Below are 15,544 nucleotides of genomic sequence, written 5' to 3' on the forward strand. Positions count from 1 at the left end.
ACCTCATGCTCCAAAAATGTTTTCCTAAATCTGGTGAAGTGTTTGGTGAACACACACACACAGGTCTATTTCTTCCAAGAAGGAATGATACCAGTCAGGAGATGCCCTTTAGATTGTTGTCTTGTTGGTACAGGATTTCCTGCAAGATCCATGAAAAAATGGCCCTTTTTATAGTATTAATCTTGTTATATTAAATTTAATTGGTATCAGTTGGTGGAAATTTAGATACTTATTCAAAAAGTTATTAAATATTAAGAGTACCACAAACTGAACATATGCAGGCAGTGTGGAGAGAAGGTTCATGGGAGAGTGAAATATAAAGTGCAGTGCATTTATTATGTCACTTTTGAAATAACTTGATCTCTACATAGCATCTGCCATCCCACAGGGATTCTACTTGCTAGCCATTTTTTAGTTTTTGTAGGAGACTGAGCAGTCTTGCCTTCTAGGAAAGCTGAGCCTTCACATTATACAGGCCCTTTCCAAAGGGCTGAATCCAATCATGCAGGGCAGCTTTTCATCTGTCTTTATAAACTTCACCATGAAGCCAGGGATCAGTTTTCTTCATTTCGAACACACTGAGTGCATTTCTTGGAAATGGTGCTGCCTAATAGAAATGAGGGGAATCACCAAATAACCTGAGGGTTTTACTCACATTTAGATTGCCAGTGAAGCTGTGGTTCAGGCTATTAATAGCTGATAAAAATGCTTGAATGTACCCTTCACAGAAGTGTTAGGTAGTCACTCCTCTGTCGAGGCTGGAACATGGTGCCCACGGAAGGGGTTGAGTCACCATCCCTGGAGGGGTTTAACAGATGTGTGGATGTGGCATTTTGGGGATGTGGGTTAGTGGTGACTTTGGCAGTGCAGGGGGAACTGTTGGATGCTCTTAAAAATCTTTTTAAACCTAAATGAGTCAATGATTCTGTATTGGATACAAACAGGGGGAGGAAAAAAGGCTAAAAGCTAAATCTAAATGGGAATATAGTGAATAATTTCAATAATACATGACCTGGTAAACAAGAAGAAGAAAGAGGAGGGCAATGCTGAAATTCCGTTATTATTTTGGAGAGTATAAGAAAGCTAATTTCAGAAGTCTTCTTAATTCCTTAGGAAATACTAAGTTCTCATTATCAGTTTTATCTAAAATCCATTAAAATCCCTGCTGAGGACAGTAGCCTTTGGACAGATTGTGTTGTTTTGACAAGCAAGACAGTTTGTGTTTGCTTAACTTCTGCAGCAATATAACTGAAAATAGGAATGTGCAACCATCAGCTGGACAGCTCTGAGTCTGTACAGCCCAATGTAGAGCTCAAAGGCTTTGGAGGATTTACAGCATTTATTTCCTTTTTAGTCTGGGTTAATAACTTTAAGTATTTTAATGAGTCATTAACCAGAGCAGAACCAACAAGCCAACATGTTTAAAATACTTAAAATGACACAAATTTTCAAAGTGGAAGTATTTGCAATTTTGGCACCTCTTTTAGTGCAATATATTTGCAAAAGGTTTTTAATCCTTTGGTCGTTGTTTCACCTGCAGGACCCGAAGCTGCGCGAGCTGCTGGATGCTGGGAATGCGGGAGGTCGGCTGGAAAATCGGATGATCACTGTTGTGTATGGCCCAGACCTGGTCAATATATCCTACTTGAACCTGGTGGCATTCCAAGATGACATAGCAAAGGTAACACACTTGATAGATGAAGATCTGTCGTATGAAATTCAGGCTTTAGAAGTAGTGTTTCAAGATGTGGATAACTGAGCTAAAAGTGGGAGTTGCTATGAGATGAAGCACAGTTCTGTTCTAGAGATGAGCCACTCAGTTCCCAAGAAGAAATGTGCATTTGTTTTTTGTTTTGTGGGTTTTTTTTTATCCAATGAGTTTATTCAGCAAGATTTATGCCCGTGGTAAGTGTGCTCATTTTCAGAACGTTGCTTGTAAACCCCAAATAATCACAGTAAAAATAGTGTTACACACAAATTTTAACTCAAGAATGAGATGTTACACTGTGGCTCCCCAAAAACACATCAATATTTCAGTAGTAGCGTCACATTTTGCCTGCTGAGAGCCCTTGATAAGGCTTGTAGTCAACATCATTGCCTTAGAAAAGTATTTCTTTTCTATGCAGGTCCATCAGTTTCCTCTGTCCAATTCACAACATTAAGCTACACTTAGTACATTTGGGTTTGGGTTTTCCCCTCCTTCTTCCAATTCCTCTACAATTCAGTTCTGTTTAATGAACTGGGAACTTTTGCTTTATTTATTTCAAACAGACATCTGAAAGCTTCTCTTTTTTCCACTTCCACTCATGTGGGCATGCTCTGCTCCCAGCCTCCAGACATCCATGCACAGAACACTTTCCACAGAGCATTTTTACATCCTGGACTTCACTAGATTGTGTCAAAAAGAGGTTCTCTGCAGCCTGCTGGGATTTAACGACAGCAAGGAGTTGTTTTGTCACCTCACAGGCAGCAAGGATGATTAGGTCATGTGCAGAAAGATCATAAGATGAAAGCCTTCAGCGAGGAGGGGACATTTCTGCTTGCCAAATTCCCATTTCTGCTGATCTTCTTTAGCCAGTTGGCAAAAACACGATTTCCAATTTTTCTTTGACATAGAAGAATAGAGACAGAAAGAGTTTGTGGTGGTCCATGAAGAGCTGAGAGGGAAATGCTGTTCTTAGGCTTGAAAATGCAGAGCTCTACAGGGTGAGAAATCTTAACACTGCAGAAATGAAAGCAATTAGAATAACTCTTCAGAAGAAGAAAAGGAGCTATGCTTATGAAGGCAAATGAAAAGGTATGCTAAAGCTTTACCAGCAGAAATTGCTGTCCCTTATCAAGGACCAGGGAAACTTACCCAAATCAGAAGCTTATGTCCTTTTTCACTTTCCTGTCTAGCCAGCAGTCAGTGAGCCATAATCTTTTTGCTAAAACAGCACAGAAATGGGTATTTTAGGGCTATTTTCTGTTTGATAATGGAACTTTTAAGGCATTACAGATTACTTATGTGTGCTTTGAGGTCATGTTAAATATCCTGATTGTTTGACTCATACTAGTTTTGATCACTGTTGAATGCACCTAAAAATTCCTCCCTTTTTAACCTGTTTACCAACTTTATGTGAACCAGAACACAGGATTTGGTCTTTATTGTCTCTGAGCCCCATGCAGTGACTCAGAGAAAGTGTAATAAATAAGCACATCAGGCACAAGTCATCTCTTCAGGGACCTCTGGGGAGGAATGCCAGTACAAGACGTTTTCAGCGCCACACTTGCAAATTTTGACCCTTCTGATGTTCCAGGGAAAGCAAGTGCCAATAGAAATCTCTCCCACCTTTCATTTTCAGTGCATGAGTATTTTTTTAGTTAACCCTTCATTTGTGATACCTTGTTCTTTATGTTGTGTGGCAAGTGCTAACCAGAGCTCCCTTAAGGAGAAAGGTAAACTGTAATGGTCTTAATGAGGCAGTTACAGTCATTCCATTTTAGGATTTTTTTGCCTTTGCAGAGGGCTGCCTTTTCTGCTACAAACTCTGCTTGTCACATCCACTGGCTAAGTTATGGGAAAAGTAGGAAAATACAAGTCTTGGGTTATTCAGCTTGCCTCAGGTGCAGTAAATAGAAATGTCAGTGTGCTGGATTATGTTAGTTCCTCCAGGAGAAAGTAACTGATGTTTAAAGCACATCAGTGATGAGCTGAAGGGCACCTGGTTTGATCAAAGAATGCAGTTTGAAATTCATTAGCCACTGGTCTAAAGGGCAGGCAGGAAGGTGTGTCCTGGTGGGGAAGAGAAGCAGCACTGAGAGAGCACTCACTTATTTTCATCTGAGAAAGCCTGTCTGGGGTAGGATTTATTTGTGAGCATCCACAGATTGCTGCAGAAGCAGCAGAGTTTATTCTCAAACCGTGTTTTGAGCAAATGCTCCTTTTCTCTGTCTCCACTCCAAATATTAAGTCCAACCCAACAACCTCTGTCTGTTCCTATAGCAGTTCACCCTCTTCCCAAATCCAGCAGATTCAGAAGTGAACATCTCATTGTTCCCACCTCTTTCCTCTTGCTCTCTTTGGTGCCTCTCATGGCAGCTCTCTTCTTTCTGTACTGCCAATCCTGGCCATGCAGGCCCCTGTTCAGAGCCCCAGGAAATCTCTGTCTCCTCAGTTTGATGAGCTTTGGGTAAAATGCATCACTAATAGCTGATGAATTCCTCCATAAGTAAAATGATGTCATCAAGGATGATTCACAAGTCACGCTATAATATTCTTTCCAGCGCACATCTTTATTTTTCCAGCTTCCCCAGTGTATATAAGAGCTTGATCAGTAGAATAAAAGAAATTCAAATCCATTTGATATGGGTTTTTTTAAAAACAAAATTCTGAAAGTGTAGAATTTCAGCAGCTTGCTTTGTTAACCTCCCACCAAAAGGAATGAGCAAGGAACACTGCCTTCACACGTAGTCAGGCCTGATTTGAAAGAAGTGTTTTCAAGTCTCTGTACTGCCTTTTCTTATGAAAAAAGTCTCATCTCTTCTGTTGCACTGAATGTCTTATGGTATCCTGATGCATGCAGAGGAAGAGAGATTACTTCAATGAGCAGCACATTTGCAAACAAGCTGCTGCTCGTGTGGTACCTGCCAAAGCACTGAACAGCTGCATTACTCGTCAGCAAAGTTCACAGGAATGGCAGAAGATGAACTGGCATTGCAGGACACAGCCAGAAGGGGATCAAGTCCAGGAAGCTCTCTCTTATCATGATGGATGTGGCTTGCTTGGAGTTGAAGATCAGAATGCCAGGTCTTTCCGCTCCCATAAGGATCGGTGCTGGGTTGGTTGCCACTGCTGCGGCCCTGTTTCAAAAAGCCCAGATTTCTATTTTCCGTTTGTATCACATCTGTGCAGAGGCTGTAGTGCCCATGGCAGTCTGGAGGCTGCTGTACTGTAACCTTCCCACAGCTGGCTGTTTGCTCTCCACACAGAGCAGCCTTCCATCCCTTGGAATGCTCCCTGCAAGTGCTGCCTGCTGGAATTGCTGGCACAGGGTAGGAGTATGGGCTCTGCTTTCTGCCATGCAGCAAACCCAAGGAAATGGAGCCATTTGGTAGCTGAAGCAGCAAGGCACACTTTGGCTCACAGCTTGGTGAGAGCCCAGCAAAGTCAGTTCCAAGCATCTATTTTTTAAGCTCTGTCATTAATGCTGTCATTCCCCCTCTTGCCAAGGGTTCAGATCAGCAGCTGGAGAGGTGATGTGATCCTTGGCAGATTCTCTGATCTTGGCTTTTGGCTGTGGTTCTGGGGTGGCTGGGCCCTAAAATGGGAGAGACAATGAGCAAGTGTTGCTTATGACCTGGTTAGAAATGGCTCAGCCTGCAGGTAGCCCTCAGAATGTTTGGCAAGATCAATGGGGTTGCTTTGGAGAGCCAGGAAAAGCCAGCAAAGGAACAAAATGGAACAAATGAAAGGCTGCTTATATAAATATTGTGTGTGACAGGAACATAATAAGTGAGTTCCCCTTACATTCCTGTCAACAAGCATTTGGACAAAGAAAAGGAAGAGCTGGGGGTGTGGGATACTCTTGAAGCGCCCTACTTCTGTTTTGTACAGAATATTTCAGCTTCAAGCCCAGCAGAAGCAGCAAGATGAAAACAGTCTATCAAGATCTGTTAAAAGCCAGTGTATTTTCTTTTTCCTAATAATATTTTGTGTTGCTGTTAGTCTCTGTGGCCGTTAGTGTCACAGGAGAAGTCTGAGCAGCTATTATTAGTGCCTAAACAAAGCACTGTTTACAAGATGAGCCTATTTTGAGCCTGGAAAAGGAGTTGCCAAGAAGAAAAACAGATGCTGCACTTAATACGCTCTCTGTTCCAAGACTCACAGTAAAGCAGTTGTGTTGCTAATGAGCCCGACTCCTCCTCCTCTGCTTTCTCACACGCCTGATTTTTTCAAACTAGACCTAAGAAGGAAAAACAATTAAAGAAGAAGAATGGCAGTGGTCACGAGAAGGTGGAGGGGAGGACTATCTGAGCAGCACTGATTTTGCCTCCAGGACAAGTCTATGTCCAAAGAAGAAGATTTCTCTTCCAGAACACCAGCCACAGAAGGGATGTTACATCTGTTGCTGAGGGGTGAGGTGGTGAGTGGGATGGGCTCCAGAAGCTGAGAGCTGGAGGACATCAAAGGCCACTAAACCACTGGGCATACAGGCAGCCTTATACTTGGGAGCACAGGTGTGAGACCAGTTTCAGGAACAAGATCCGATAACATCAGGGAAAAAAACATTAGCATATAAAAAAGATGGAAAATCCCCCCCAACTTCTCAAATCAATCAACTGGTTATGTGGAAAAAATGAGGATTTTTAGGTAAAACAAGCTTTAAGCTCCAGAGTGACACAGGAACATTTGTTTCAGAGGAAGTCAATGACACTTCCCATCCCTATCCATTTTTGTCTGAGTGGAATCCTTATTTTTTTTTAATACATATTTTTTCTCAAGAAAAGGAAAGACCAAGGAGAAAAGAATACTTCCCAAAGAGTGTAGCAGTGGGAATTTTGGATTTGGACTGTTATGAAAGGAAACATAACTTTAGTTGGAACAAAACTCCAAAAGCTTTGTCAGCTAAAACAAAAGAAAATCATAATGTTTGCAAAGGCATTGCTTGTATTCTTGCCTTTCTTTCAGTGGGGTGAAATGAAACCAATCCAAAACCAGTTGTGATGAAAAAGGTTTGTAATTAAAGGTTGTGGAAAAGGAAAAATGCACTGAAGCCGTCCGTGAAAAGCTGTGGGAGAGACCTGCAAGGGAGGAAAGCAGCACAAACTCTGAGAGTAAACTTCAGTTTACATTCATGGTTCAGCCCTGCTGGGAGCCCAGGAAAGGTCAGGGATGCAAGGGAAAGAAATGAGCAATGTGGAGCAGCAGTCTAGGGGGAAGGTGTCCTTGCCCAAGACAGGAGCTTGGATCTGGATCCTCTTCACATCCATCCCAACTCAAACCATTCCATTTTTCTGTAGTGTTTCTTCCCTACAGTGGGAAGAGGGAAAAATATTTCTTGAGGGATAGGACCACAGTGTGAGGATGTGCAATCAGGGGGAAAGAGTCCTTTGAGTTGTCTCTTCCTTGCACATCAGAGTAACTGAAATGTACTCCTGCGTATTTCTGCTGGTTGGGGAGTTTTTAAGCTTGTTTCTTATCTTCGATAGAGTCAGGACTTCAATTTGTAACAGTCTTTATTTTTTTTTTTTGTAGCATGAGTAAAACAGCTCTCACAGATGAGGAGGGAATATGTAATTGAAAAAATCAAGTTCAGGCTTTACTCAGGCCCTTTTTTTGAAAGCATAATTTTCAAAAATATGTTGCATTGTGTTAGCAAACATCTAAACTGAGTGTCATTTATTCACTTTTTCTCTTCATAGGAATGGTCAGATGAAGTGTTCAGTTTGGCAACAAATTTGTTGGCACAGAACATGTCAAGGGACGCGTTTCTGGAGAAAGCGTAAGTGGCCCTCGCATGTCACCCTGTGGGTGTTGCTCTTCCCTCTGCGTCATTTTCCTCCACGCTTTTTACTCACCTTGTCATCTATTGTTTCTGCTCTGGTGACTTGTCACTTCTGTAAATACAGGTCCTTGTTCCTGTGGTTCTAAAAAGCTTGTTATCTAGAAGTCATCTAAACAAAAATCCTTTTTAGCATTCTCCTGGCAAACTATTAAATCATGGCAGAAAAAGTCAGAATTGAATGTGCTCTGCCCCTTGTACAGTTGTAGCTTCAGCTGTAGGCTGAAGGTCTGCCTTTAAAAAGAAAGAGTATTCTGGACTGACTTGCTTCTGCTTTGTTTTCCTTTTTGTCTTTTACTGATAACAAAATAAAAAGGAGAAGTGCCAGAAGTCCCTTTTCCTCAGTCCAATCTCTCTGGTTTCCATGTGATCCAGAGAGCATTCATTCCTCTAGTTTGCTTGGCAGAGTGGGTAGATTCTGAGTTGCTTTCCATGAAGCATAAAAGCTGTTTGTGAGAACATTTGGGGTGAAATACACACCTAAAAGGGAAGAGAGCTAAACTCAACAATTCTCAATTCAGTAATTATCAACTGATGAGGGGCAGTTTTGTGGAAATCAGAGCTTTGAGAACAGCATGGCAAAGACTGCCAGAAAGTGCTGGTGTTGAACTAGGATACTGCCTGGCCTTTTGGGCTTCTAAAAGAAGGGCTACACCTCCCCAGCTGTGAGTTAGCTGCTTAAAGTCAGCTTAGTATCTCCCCCAAACACCTTTCCTTGCTCAAAGGCAGGGGCTCAGTCCAGCTAAATACAAAACTTACCTTCCTAAAACCTTCTTCCCTTCAAATTAACCTCCCATTTTCCTGGACTTTCTGAGGCTGTGAATGGCCACTTCCATTAACTGCATTAGAGTCAGAATGTTCCGGAGTGCTGAACTTTAATCCCACAGAGACATAGGTGCCTGTTGGGGGAAGGAGGGATGTGCATCTGTGGGTGTGTGCTTCCTCCCCATGGTGTTTGTTGTGGTGCAACTGGAGTCCACAGGAATTCTTGAGGCAGCTGAAGGGTGGATGTTGCTGCAACTACAGCATTGTGTCTGATAATACTGTGTTGGGGCAGCAGGGATGTATTAGGCAAACAAAATCCCAAATGGATGGGAACATTTAACATTTCCTCTTGGCCCTGCATGTTGGCAGTGGCTAATGTGCCCACCTGAGCTACTGACTTCCTTCAGCTCCACAGGCTGGAGATGGGTTTTGAGGGAGATTTGGTTCTACAGTTCCCGTGCCCCTCAGATCCCCAGGTGCCCAGTGGGCTCTGCTGACAGGTCTGTAGTGCGGAGGGTTGGGGCTGTACATAACGGGCCCTTTCCTACCCAAATCAGGGGAGAAATGTGTCATCACATGGTACAGCACAGCTCCTTGTCTGGAGCTATTCTTTGGCAGTTTTTCAAGGCATATTAATTAAAGATGAAGTCACTGGACACACTGCATGGATTCAGTGGCAGGCAAGCATGGCATTCCTGTGTCTTTTCCCACTAATTAATAAATCACTTGGAAACCGTAAGGTTTCCCAGCTCCTCTGCACCAATGCCAAATCAGTCACTTAAGAAATCTATGACTTTGAAGATTAAATTATTTCCCCATTATAGTTAATGTACTAAGCAAAGGGTTGGTTGGAGTACTATCAGAGCCCTTTTGTTGGAAGAGAAAAACACATTGCACTAGAGCAGAATGAAGGGTTTTTCTTTCCGACATTCAGTTCCTTGGAGCATTGGAAGTGCAATAATAAACAGCTTTTCCCCATCTTCTGTTATTTCTAACTTCCTTGGTTATAGAGGAAAACACTCAATGTCACCAAAATATAGTCAAAATTTTCAAAAAATAGAAGGCAAAATTAAATAAACTTTATTTGTTTTTCAATAACTGCTGTGATTTTTTTGTTTGTTTGTTTGTTTTGATCTCCCTCAGTGCTGGGAGTTGTACTTGGTGACACAGTAGCACGAAAGGATTCAGTTTCCAGAAGATGAAACTGTAGGGAGTCAAGGGTTTGTGGAAATGTTCCTATCCCAGTTATCCTAGTTTCAGCATGCACTGTGTTTTTGAAGTGGTTGCTAATGGCATTTTCTGTTGAGAAGAAAAGGAAGGTTTATTAGAACCATGCAGTATCTTCTTCTTTTGACAGACCAGTGGGTAAAGTGAAAAAGCTGAGATTTTTAACAAAAAAAAAGAAAAAAAATCTCCACTGAAATATTTAAGTGTTGCCACATTTTTCACCAGATGATGTTACTGCAAAACTCATTTACAGTTATCTCAGGACTGACAGTAGAAGGTTTGTAGTCAATAATGATATCCCAACATGTTTTCATACTGGAACAAAAAGCTGAGTGGGACTTGCCACATGATCTGAGCACTAGCCCAGAGCTAGAAAGCTGGTGGAGAGGTGCTTGAAAATGCTGTAAAAATAAAGCAGAGTGCTTTTCTCTCCACAGCTACACAAAACTCAAGCTGCAGGTGACTCCAGAGGGGCGCATTCCTCTGAAGAAGTAAGTGCTGTTCCCTTCCTTACCACATGCTCTCTGCTGACTTTGGGCTGTGAATATGTGTTTGGGGTGAGCATGGGACCCCTGTGCCTAGAAGAATAATTTTACCCTCTCTTTATAACAGTGATGATGGGGTGTCTCTGTTCAAATGCCCTTTGGGCACAGACATCCTGCCTCTCTGCCCTGGTTCTTTCCACTTGTGAAGATTGAAAAAAAAACAAACCAAAAAAACAACAAAACAAAACAGCAGCATAATTTCTTTATCTCAGGGATATGTGAAAATAAACAGATTCAAACTGCATGTCACTGGGGGAATGAAGAGACCAGTGATATCTGGAATAAATACCTGCTGTGATATGGGCTGGTGTGGGATAGAGTTAAAACTGGGCACTGTTAAACTCCCCTCTGTTACTGAGCAGCCAGCAAATGGAACTAAATAGCTAAAGATGTAATAGGCTGCTGAGAGATATTCAGTCTTTAAGCCAAGCCCTCTGTTTTGTGCTCTTGTTGCAGCATATACCGCTTGTTCTCCTCGGACAGAAAACGGGTAGAGACTGCGCTGGAAGCCTGCAACCTTCCCTCTTCCAGGGTAAGCAGCTGCAGTTTTCCAGCTCAGCATTGCTTGAGTTTGGTGCTGTTTCCTCTCTTCTGAATTTGATTGTGGCTGAGCCTGCTGTGCTGGCTTTGTGCTGGATGGGTCCTCAGCAGCAGCTCTGGCTTTCCCACACAGAAGTTCCTGATACCCCTCTGAGTACCTTTGGTTCAAAGTTGTTTAGGATCAGGAGCACATGGAAGAAGCCTAAAAGGATTCCAAGAAAGGGCAGAGTTTGTGTGATCTGTCCTTGAGGAATCCTGTGAGGGTATTTTAAGAATAGGTGACTGTTGCATAATTTCCAAGGCATGGTTTCCATGTTAGCCTGAGGTGTGATCTGTAGCTGGAGATAAGTGGCAGGCTAAACCCACCCTGCCTTACCAAAAGGTGCATGAAGGAAATGTGGAAATGTGGCGTGGAAGCTGCTAACATAGCAGGGATGCAGCCATTGCATCCTGCTAATCCAGGAGCTCCGCTCAACTCACAGCATTTCCAGGATGGTACCTGGCCCTCAAGAAGGCTTTTTTCAGACAGAATGACCTCAAGCAGGAGATTCCAGTTAACACCGGAATCACAGAGTCACAGATTGGGTAAGGCTGGGAGGGACCACAGCTCCCCTCTCCCTGCTCAAGCTGGGTTTTAATCCCAAGAAAGCTTCTTGCAGGATAATTCCTTCTTTCAGGGGTTCAAGAGGTGGGGCAAAACCATTCTGTAGCAGAGAGAGCCTGCATCTCCTGATCCCTTGATTTATACGAAGCTCTGTTCTGTGAGGTTTCCTTGATGTTTACTCCCTCGGTGGTTTAATAGAGCCCATTCCTGCAGCTCCAGAACAGTGGAGCAGAATCTTCCCCAGCCAAACCTCAGGCACCCCTTACTGTGAGCCCTTCCTTCACAGATTTGTGAGCTCAGTTCCATAAAATTCCAAGGAATGTTAGCAAAGTAGGTATAAAATACTATAATAATTTTATCTAAAGTAATATTGTGAGGTTAGAAATGGGGAGAGAAAGATTTTAAAGATGAGTTTCCATTTAATTGATAGCAAACAAGAAAAAAGTGTGCAAAAAAATCTCTGAGGTGCTGCTTTCTGAATCAGCTGATTTATTTCTTCCATTTACTACATGTCTCTGAAAAGAAAATTAAATATCATTTGGGTCTTTGGAAGAAAGTGCAGCCTTTTTCTGCTATTTATCTAAGTAGAGCCAGTTTTACATACACACTGCTGGATGCTTGTTGCTGGGATACCATCTTGAAAATTATTCAGAGTATGAAGTAGATCCTTTCTTTGGTTGGGACAAAAGAGAAATGCACTGCATACACCAAAGAAAATTGTGTTGATCATTCTGGAAAATACTGTAGAAGGACAAAACTGAATCTCATGGAGGTAATGGAATAGAAGAAAAGCAGAGCTTCAACCACAGCTCCTTTCCTTTGTGTTCCTGTTTATCTGAACAAGTGAAATTCTTAGCTTCAACTGCCAGCTTTTCTGCCCTATTGTACTGCAGGACAAACAGTGTTCCTGTAAAGTCTTGGAAGAGCAATAAACTCCAGCAGCGCACAAGACACGAATATCAGGGAGTCTTACTCAGCAAAATAACATCAAATTATTTTGAGAATTCATGAAAGTCTCTCATGGACACTAGCAGTTTAGGCTCTGGATTTTGATATTCATGCCTCATGGATTTTCTCCCCGAGTTTCCACACTTCTCATTGCTCTGGGAAGATATGGAGCTCTTTTGCCACGAGCTTCACACCGTGTTTGCCTGCAGCTCTTGGAATTTAGGAATGAATCTTCAAGCCTGGGACAGTCCCTCATCTGCCTCTGGGTGCATGTGCCAGGGGAGAGTGTCCCTGTGTGGACTCTTCTGTGACAGGACAAATATCCCATCCATCAGCCACACTCCCCAGGGAATTCCCTGTGTGTGTGTGTGTGCCACGAGATCCTGTGGCACAACCTGCAGTCTCTTCAGGGGAGGAAGAATTCTTATTGCCCAGATAATTGCTTTCTACCTGAGGAGTAGCACCAGAGAGGATCCTCAGAATTGCAGAAAATAAATCCATTATTTTGTATTTAAGGACCTTAATAAGGATGGATTCTCTGCAGTGCTGAGCACTCCAGAGAGTGCCCTGAGTCAGCCGAGCAGCAGGGCATGATCACAGTGGGATGACCCATGGGCGTCTAGTCAAGCACTTTTTCAAAGTATGGCTTTATTAATATCTCTCTTTCTGTGTCAGAACTAGCCTATGTAGAGTCTTGCAGGATCAAGCCCTGATTTTTTAAACAGTCATCATCCAGCAGATGTAAAAGCAGAAAGATCTTTCAATAAATGTTTAAACAAATTTTAAAACACCCCAATGAATTTCTGAGGTTGCCATCTGATTCCCCTATGTTGTTGGGGTTTTTTTTAATCTTGGCTACTTTTTGGAAATTGGGTTGCTTTTTGTTATTGTTGGATATTTTTTGATTGTTTTGGTTAGAGGTACCTTAAATAGAATTTGGAGAGCTTTGTTTTAGCTGGCCTTTTGGCTGTGAAGAGTGGTTTTTGCCTTCTAGTTAATGTCGAGGTTCACAATGAAGCACCAGTGAGCTTGACTGTTAAAATAAAATAACCAGCTCTTGAGTCCAGTCTGTGCAAATAATCTGAATTAGCTCTCATGCTGCCAAATTGTAACAGACTGGATACAGATGTTATAAAAGCAGGCAGGTTACCAGGTAAATCCTAAATCAGCAGTGCTTGAAATTAGTAGAGAGTCTTAATCACGGAATAAAATTGAATGCCAGTATTAAGCCAAGATGGAAATGAGGGATGTGGTACAGAAGGCTTGTGCTTTGTTCATTGGTGTCAAAAAAGAGATGAGCCCATAAGGTGTGTGGGTGGTTCCTCTGAAACCGGGATGGCTCAGACCAGCCTGAGTAAGGGGGCAGCATATTTTAATCCCTTGGGGCAGACAGGCTTTTGGAAGCCAAATATAGTTGTGGGAAGTTGTGCCTGAGGTGGCTTTCGTCTCCCATCTAGATATTTATGTTTTGTAGCTCACTGATTTTGATACTGGTAGGAAATACCTATTATAAAATTCTGTACACTTATGCCTGAAGGCTCATGTTGGTTATTCTCTTTGTAGTGGCTGTTTGGAGACACAGGGAGGTGAACTGATGTCTTTTAATTGGGTCTGAGTGGCAAATCAGAGCCTGGATCTCAGGTCATTGGAAGAGATCCACATTTGTTCAGCTGAGCACCTTCAAATCCCTTGTAAAGAAAAAAAAATAGTAGCTTGATGGGGGACTGTGGTAATCAGAGAAACATTCAAAAGCCCTCGGCTGAGGAGTAGCACCCTGCTGGACAGGGGTTATAAGCAGAGGGAGCAGGGGAGGGCAGGGTGCCAACTCTAACAAGAAAATTCCCAAGCTTTGAGAATCCCAGCCTTAAGGGAAACACAGGTGTTGGCACTGAGAGCTCCACAGCATGTGTTTTTCAGTGTCATGGGGGCAGGTCAGTGCCACTCACAGCCCTCACTGAAAGGAGCTGTTTTCATCCTCTACCCTCAGCATTCCCGCTTCTCCATCCACCCTTGTACTGCATTTGGCAGCAGTGAGTTACCTGGCTCAGGGATTGATCCCATGTAAAACACACAGGGAGGTTTTGAATGGGTAAATTTTGAACCAGCTGACACTGCAGCCACTCGCAGTCTGCCAAAAAAAGGAGGGCACAAGGGTCTGATGGGGTCACCTTAGAATGTTGGAGCCTGGAGATGGTTAACCAAGCAGAGCAGAGGAACAGCCCAGATTGGTCAATCTGCTTTTGTGGAGAGAAACAGAATAAAACCCTCTCAAGCCTGCGTGGGTTTCAGATGAAAGGAGACAAAGCGACGCCTGTGGCATCGTTTATTTATTGTAACCTAAAGCAGGAAAAATATAGAAAAGTTTCCTTGGGTCTGACAAAGGCTTGAGCGATGCTTCCGGTTCCCTTGGCAACAGCAAGAATATTCCCAAGGCAGAATAAATACAGGCACTGATTGCCCCAGCAGCAGCTCGCTCCCCAGCCAGCCAGGCTCCAACAGCCTGCCAAGCAAACAGCTTTGTGCCCAAGTTACCATTTCCCTCCTCTAGTTCATCATGTTTTGGAGCACGGGGATCCTGTGGGCCTGTGGTGCTCCCAGAGACCATGTGTCATAGCTTTGGATGAAGGACTCTCAAGCTTCATGCAAAGGACTTACCCAGTGCAGTAATTGTTTCAAATAATTTGATTTTTTTGGAGAAAAATGTAGTGAGGGTGATTAAACTGTCATCTAGAAGTTGGACTAAGTTTAAATCACTCTAAATTGTAGATGTAAGGAAAAAAAAAATACTGGCATGTCTTCTGCAGGAGAGCACTTTTATCAATTGCTCTAAAAGACATCTGATTGCCAAATGTGTTACACTGAGTGTTTAGGACAAAGATGGATGGAAAAGCTGTGCTGCTTGAGTCTTGGCCAGAACTGTGGCATCTTGAACATGTATCTTCAGGAAGAAAAAGGCAGAATCGCTCTTGCTGTCAGGGAAAAAGTGTATTAGTAATGACACAGTGACCCAGTTTGTTCCCCAGTTGTGTGACAGCTTTGGAAAGATGTGTGACATCCTCATCCTCTGTGGCGCTGCTGTTCTGCTCTCTCAAAAACACAAGCTCAGCAACCCTGGGGATGAGCTCAGAGGCTTCATCAGGACTGATACTCCTATTTCTGCTGTGGGTGAGGGGGTTAGATGGGGAGATGTGCCTTCCTGCTCCTTCCCAGGTGCTCAGAAAATGAGGTAACTGTCCTCATGGAAGCTCATAGGTGTGTTTGTATCTATTTTTTAAAGATGTACTCTTTAAGCTGCTCTGTGATTCAGGGGAACTTAAAAACCTTCAGAATCTGGGCTCCTCTAGGTTGCAGGAAGGAAATCAAAAGCAGCC

General features: G+C 42.9%; 1 protein-coding gene across 4 annotated transcripts in view; it reads left to right on the forward strand.

The window, feature by feature from the left end:
• Nucleotides 1-15,544, forward strand: part of PLCB1 (phospholipase C beta 1) — a 340,329-nt gene that overhangs the window by 202,291 nt on the left and 122,494 nt on the right. For all 4 annotated transcript variants that reach the window (XM_002199189.7, XM_012572343.5, XM_012572342.5 and 1 more), the window contains exons 4-7: nucleotides 1,541-1,681; nucleotides 7,405-7,484; nucleotides 9,974-10,027; nucleotides 10,538-10,613. In XM_002199189.7, coding sequence (XP_002199225.2) covers nucleotides 1,541-1,681; nucleotides 7,405-7,484; nucleotides 9,974-10,027; nucleotides 10,538-10,613 — 351 coding nt within the window. The remainder of the gene's footprint in view (nucleotides 1-1,540; nucleotides 1,682-7,404; nucleotides 7,485-9,973; nucleotides 10,028-10,537; nucleotides 10,614-15,544) is intronic.

Source organism: Taeniopygia guttata, chromosome 3 (assembly GCF_048771995.1).
Source record: "Taeniopygia guttata chromosome 3, bTaeGut7.mat, whole genome shotgun sequence".
In the NCBI taxonomy this organism is placed as follows: Eukaryota; Metazoa; Chordata; class Aves; order Passeriformes; family Estrildidae; genus Taeniopygia; species Taeniopygia guttata.